The 6,585-nt window shown below is 42.9% G+C and overlaps 1 protein-coding gene across 1 annotated transcript; it reads left to right on the forward strand.

Moving 5' to 3' along the window:
• Window positions 1-1,950: 1,950 nt before the first annotated feature.
• On the forward strand, window positions 1,951-5,313 carry LOC311139448 (delta-type opioid receptor-like; the record flags this gene model as incomplete). Its single annotated transcript, XM_084174325.1, has 3 exons — window positions 1,951-2,186; window positions 4,338-4,693; window positions 4,784-5,313. The coding sequence occupies 3 exons, from the start codon at window positions 1,951-1,953 to the stop codon at window positions 5,311-5,313; spliced, it is 1,122 nt and encodes a 373-aa protein (XP_084030451.1).
• Window positions 5,314-6,585: the final 1,272 nt, after the last annotated feature.

A 6,585-nucleotide genomic window follows, 5' to 3' on the forward strand; every position in this document is an offset into this window, starting at 1 on the left:
CTTACCACCTGCTGTGTCCAAACACATCCAGCGTCCCTTCAGAATACCAATGGTTCGCTTAATGGTGGAGCGGGTGCGTGCGTGCCTCTGGTTATAAGAGGCCTCTTGGTGTGTCTGAGGGTTTGTTAGTGGCGTCATTAGCCAGGCCGCAAGGGCATACCCCCGATCTCCTAATGAAACAAGTAATTAATGAAGAAACCCACTTTTTGAAACCAACTATTGGAATTTGAAATTACTGAACGATGCTTACCAATGAGCCATGCGTCTCCAGCAGCTCCTTGTTCCAGGCGCATCTCCACAGAACTGTTCTGCAAAATATAAGCCTCATGTGCACCTCCTGGGAAGCGGGAAACCACGTTCAAGAGATGGTTGTCGGAGTCGCAGATGACTTGTACATTGAGTGATATTGCTTGCGGTTGAGGTATGGGAATGGGTCTGGTGAGGGTGCCTTAATGCGCACGTTAGTGTAGTCTATTGCCCCGATTACGTTGTGCAGACCCGCAATAGAGTAGAACCCTCTCTTGACCGGCAGCTGTTGTTGCGCTGTGTAGGGGAAGAAAATATATTGTGTGGCCAGTTGATTTATTCCATCCACAACTCGTGGGAGAGCGCGGCTGATGGATGGCTGTGATATGCCCACCCGGTCTGCTAACTCCCGCTGAAATGTCCCAGTGGCTAAAAATCCCAAAGTGGAGAGTACCTGCACATGAGGTGGTACGGGATTGGACCGTTGGGTATGGCTTCGCAGCGCTGGCTCCAAAGTATCACACAGCTCCATTAAAACGTGTCTTGGAAGCCTAAACCGTCCGATCAAGTACTCGTCAGTCTCTGCAAATAAATCAACGTGATCCTCAAAGATGCGTTCCCTTCTCAGAGCATGCTCGGCAATGTCGTCAAGCAGCAATAGATGTGCCTTTTTGATAGCATGCCTGATGTGCAGAAACAGGCCCACTTTGGCCCTATAAATAGCGCGATCAATCACCACATAATGCAGGATTTAATCAGCTTAATTGCTGATGTAAATTGCAGTGTTAGTGTTTCTTTGCATACTATGATTTTTTTCCCAACAAATGATCAGAAATACATTACAGTAAAATACTTTCATTGTAAAATTAAATGAAATACAGTAACCAATTATTTGGAGCAAACTGTCATCACTCAAATGTGCGTAAGAATGCTCTGAGTGTGCGTGGATTTTGTTCTTAGCTAAGAACAAATCCAAGACGAGAAAACATTAGTGAATGTCAGAATCTTCGTAAAAAGTGCGTAAATGGGGTTTAAGAACACATTACTTCGTAAGAACGGTTAATGAATGAGGCCCATTGTTGTTGCTGTCATAAGTGTCCCTAAGCAATATTTTGGTTAGAAATGGTTGTTGAAACCAAGCCATTTATTTTTTTGAAAACTGTGCGGGCCTGAAAATAATAGGCAATGTTTTACTGCATATTATTTTCATTTTAGCAACCAGCCTTTCATTTTAGCATTTTATCCATTAGGGTAGGCTATCATGCAGGCTGTCGCCTCGATGCCCATTAACTGTGCCATTTAGCCTACTGTCAATTAGAACATTAGAGAGCAACTTAAGCGATAAAGCACACCTACCCGTGTCTTGCTTACTACCAGTGCGTCCTCGCCAAGGGAAGTAGACTGCACTTGCCCCCGCCGTCACCACCCCGTTGCATTGCGCGTACCTCGCACAGAGAGAGGACCGGATACCTGTCTTTCAGAACATCTTTCCATACCTTCGCCAGAGGCTGAGACGTCAGTGATGACAATTGAATGAGGTCCGACCAGTACTTTCACACGTTCCTCGTCTGCTCTCGTGCGGTCAATAACACCTGCATTTGGGGAGTCCACAGGCGTCTGCACTACAGGAAAGGAATCCGGTCCAGTGACTCCACTGACTATAACGAAGTTTTATCTACTAGGCTAATATCGCACCTCAATATGATGGAGTTCACTACCCTGTCCGCGGCTGATTTTGCCGACCTGTATTCTGTGATCCCTTTCAATGCCACATTGTCTGAGGATTCTACAGGGCTGCCATCAAGAGGCAATGACACCGAGAAGGGTTCTTCGAAGGACACCAAAAGTATTATAATTGCAGTATCTATAACGGCTCTTTACTCTATTATATGCGTTGTTGGACTGCTTGGAAACATCCTCGTTATGTATGGAGTAGTGAGGTAAGAAAGCCTATCTACTGTAGCTCTTTTGGGGACCCTAATGGAAATAATGGATACAAGCAGTCTTAAAATGTCAGTTTTTTACTGTAAAGTGATATAATTTTTTTGTTGAATATCACCACAAGTAAACTGATATAGTTTTATTATATGATTAGAGGCATTTGCATCCTCCAGCTAACTCACATGATTTGGGATAGCTATATAGGGCCACAGGTTCATAGTGAGAGATGGAGACAACCAACCCTCCCCACTCATGCCTTACCATCCACCAAGCTCTAGCATCAAGCAGGTAAATTGCAGTAGTGGAAAAAGTACTCAATTGTCATATTTGAATAAAAGCAAAGATACCTTAATAGAAAATGACTTAATTAAAAGTGAAAGTTGCCCAGTAAATACTACTTGAGTAAAAGCCTAAAAGTATCAGTTTTTACATTTACTTAAGTACAGTGCTGGAAAGATTACTCAATTGCCACACTTGAGTAAAAGTAAAAAGTAAAAGTAAATGCGATACATCAAATTCCTTATATTAAGCAAACCAGATGGCACAATTTACTTGTTATTAAAATGTATGGACAGCCAGGGGCACACTCCAACACTCAGACATAATTTACAAGCACAGTATTTGAGTTTAGTGAGTCCACCAGATCAGAGGCAGTTGGGATGACAATGCGTTATATGAATAGTTGTGTGAATTGGACCATATTGCTGTCCTACCTGAGCATTCGAGTACCTTTGGCTGTCAGGGAAAATGTATGGGAATAAAATAAAATAAATGTATGGGAGTAAAATTAAAATTTGTCAAAAATATAAATAGTAAGGTACAGATACCCCCAAAAACGACTTAAGTAGTACTTTAAAGTAGTTTTACTTAATTACTTTACAACACTGTTAAATTGTATAGTGCTACCTGGCTGTAAGTGACACAAAGACATGTAGGAACGATTTAAATGAATTCCATTTACATAAAACATTTATATAACAAATTCACAAGCAAAAATTGTCAATGTCTTGTCAATGTCATCATAAAATGTTTAATACATTATGTTTAATACATTATAATGTAGCCAACTGAACTTTTGTTGCTTTTATGTGATGCTTATTACATGATTGGCTGTGTTATGTACTTTAAGTGTGTGTAAGAAGATATTGTGAATTGTTGCAGAATATTATGTCATGTTGCAAATTGTGAACTGTGATTTTTTGGCCTTAAAGATACAGTAGCCTATGAACCTGGTACTGTACTCTCTATAGAACTCAGCTTTGATTTGAAGTATTGACTTCTCTTCTGGCTGCACCAGGGCCTTGAATAAACAGTACCATTATATATGAAATTATGATGTCATTTCCTGTGGAAAGTCGAAGTGGAGTAACTAAGAAGATGTTAAGTTGGGTGCGTTGGTGTGACAGATATCACACCGTGTTCATTAGATAATTTGGAAGCACTTCCCCCTCATCAGAAATCTGACTCATCAAACTAATTTCAAAGGAGCTCTGACTGACAACTATCAATTGCAAATGTTAATCTGTCATTTAATCCATGCTAAACTCAGAAAAGTGTCAATACTGCATTTTAATGGTGACTCACTCAATGTCACTCACTTTGATCCACTTTCCTTCATTAACATTACAGTGAGGGGAGTATAATGGGTGGGATCTGCCTGCCTGGGGAACCAGATGCATGTACTCTAAGCAATGTCTCTCTCTGAAGGTTGGACTCAATATGATAACCAATTAGCTGATGCTTTCAGGTGAAGCCAGACAGAACACAATACATTAAACAAAGACCAAAAATCTCCATACAGCTAAACTGGCAAGGCCTCAAGCACAGCATACAGTATTAAAGCTCCATATTGAAACTCCATAATAATACATTCTCAGTGCAAATACAACACAGTCATCAACAGTAGATTGAAAAGGCTAAATCAAGGTCTCACGCTAAGTGTATCTGTAATGAATGCATTAGCACAGTAAGAGAGGATTGGCAGTTTTTATTGTTCTTTGAACCAGACTCACGACCACACAAGAGAGTGCTCTATTATCCAATATCTGGGTCAATTACTCCTCAGTGCAATATAGATACCTTGCCTTCTGAGACCCTGGATCTACAGTATTTGCCAAGCTAATAAACAACATTGCCCTCTCTCTGTCCAGATACACCAAAATGAAGACAGCCACTAACATCTACATCTTCAACTTGGCCCTGGCCGATGCTTTGGCTACCAGCACTCTGCCCTTCCAGAGTGCCAAGTACCTGATGAACACCTGGCTCTTCGGCGAGTTTCTGTGTAAAGTGATCCTCGCCATCGACTACTACAACATGTTCACCAGTATCTTCACCCTGACCATGATGAGCGTGGACCGCTACATCGCTGTGTGCCACCCGGTCAGGGCCCTGGACTTTAGAACACCCGCCAAGGCCAAGATGATCAACGTGTGCATCTGGATCCTCTCCTCTGCCATCGGAGTGCCCATCATGGTCATGGCGGTTACCAAGGTGACAGACAAAGGTGAGCAGTCCATATGAGCTGTACCGTATGTGCTCCAGACACCAACATCCACATATCCATATGCTAACCATTTGATTGTTTATCCCTCAGGCAATACAGGGTGCATGCTGCAGTTCCCTCAGCCAGACTGGTACTGGGACGCGGTGACTAAGATCTGCGTGTTCATCTTTGCCTTCGTGGTGCCAGTCCTGGTTATCACCATCTGCTACGGCCTGATGATTCTCCGCCTGAAGAGTGTCCGTCTGCTCTCCGGCTCCAAGGAGAAAGATCGGAATATGCGGCGCATTACCCGCATGGTCCTGGTGGTGGTGGCGGCATTCATAATTTGCTGGACGCCCATCCACATCTTTATCATCCTCAGGACCATGGTGCAGATCAACAGCATGAACCCCTACGTAATCGCCAGCTGGCACCTGTGCATTGCGCTGGGCTACATGAACAGCAGCCTCAACCCCCTGCTTTACGCCTTCCTAGACGAGAACTTCAAGAGGTGCTTCAGGGATTTCTGCCTGCCTTTCCGCTCCAACATGGACCAGAGCAGCTTCTCCAGAGCCCGCAACTCCACGCGAGAGCCCACCACCGTGTGTGCTCCGAGAGAGTTGGTGAGGAAGCCTGTATGACTAGGAATGGAGCAGCGGCCTGGAGACTCCCGCTCACGGACAGTCCAGGACGACTTACAGACTGATGTCACACAGTTCTCCACAGAGTTCTGACAGTAGCTCTGGCTTTAGACCTACAGTACTACTGGCAAAACCCACTGCAATGCTAATGTCTGTCAACATCACCATTTCCCACTAAATCTTGTGCATTATGATTGTTTCAGTGTTGAGAGGCAGAGTCACAGAAACTATAACTTTGGGTTATGATGTTGTTCAGCTCAGGCCTCCTGCATAGGAGTTGGGCCATGGACTGGAGGCAGAATCCTCCAGGGGAAAAGGTCATGCCAGGTGACTATTCTGTAATATGTATTTTCAGACAGAGTAAGTTAAATTGCAAGGTAAACAGTGTAAATATTGAAAATAATGAGAAAATATTGTATTGAATAGTTAAAGATGTTAAGTCTCCCATATAAGCAGTTCTGAACCAGTTCCGACTGACATTTTGGTGTACAAAGCGCTCTGTGAATGCCATAGGGTCCTGTGCCTTATAATGCCAGAAAGCCCCCTCTGTCTGCTCTCCCCTTTCACTCTCTTAGCAGGGCTGACATGAAGTGTCAGCTTTCACACCCTACATTTGCATAGGGCGTGATGTCACATTTTCTGGCCTATCCAGACAAAAACTAGATTTACTCTTCCTCTAACCTAACATAGTAGGCATAAGTTCCCACATCCGGTTTTCAGTGGAAAAGGAAGCTAGGTTGAAATAGCTGTATCCCTGAAAACCAGATACATCCGGTTGTTGGCAACTCTGCTAAGAGTTATTTTCCTCTGAGTGAGTGGGCCCAGCCTGTGAGACGGCATATGAATGGTAACAGTCTAGTGGATCTAGCAATTGTAGTTTCATCTCGCTGTGATATTCTCTGCTGGATTTAGAGCTCTCAACATGAAAAAATATGAAATATTTTCATTGAATTGAAACAATAACACTCAGAGACAGGTATTTACAGAGTTGGGCCAATGTAGTTTCTGCATTATGATGCATTTACATGACACTTCATCATTCTATGGCAGCCATGTTAGCTCCCCATTAACATTACATGGGGAATATTTAAACAAAGCTATGTAACTGAATGTCTAGAATTAGAACAATATTCAAAATTCTAAAACTTGGCCTAACTCTCTGAATATATGGCTCTGATACCACTTTCTCTTGGTCACAGATGGCCAAAATTACTTTGTGCTTAAAGTTGAAGTTGTAACGAGTCTACACACATTTGAATGGTGTCTCTGCGT

The sequence above is a fragment of the Coregonus lavaretus genome, assembly GCF_964263955.1.
Source record: "Coregonus lavaretus genome assembly, chromosome: 13".
Classification (NCBI taxonomy): Eukaryota; Metazoa; Chordata; class Actinopteri; order Salmoniformes; family Salmonidae; genus Coregonus; species Coregonus lavaretus.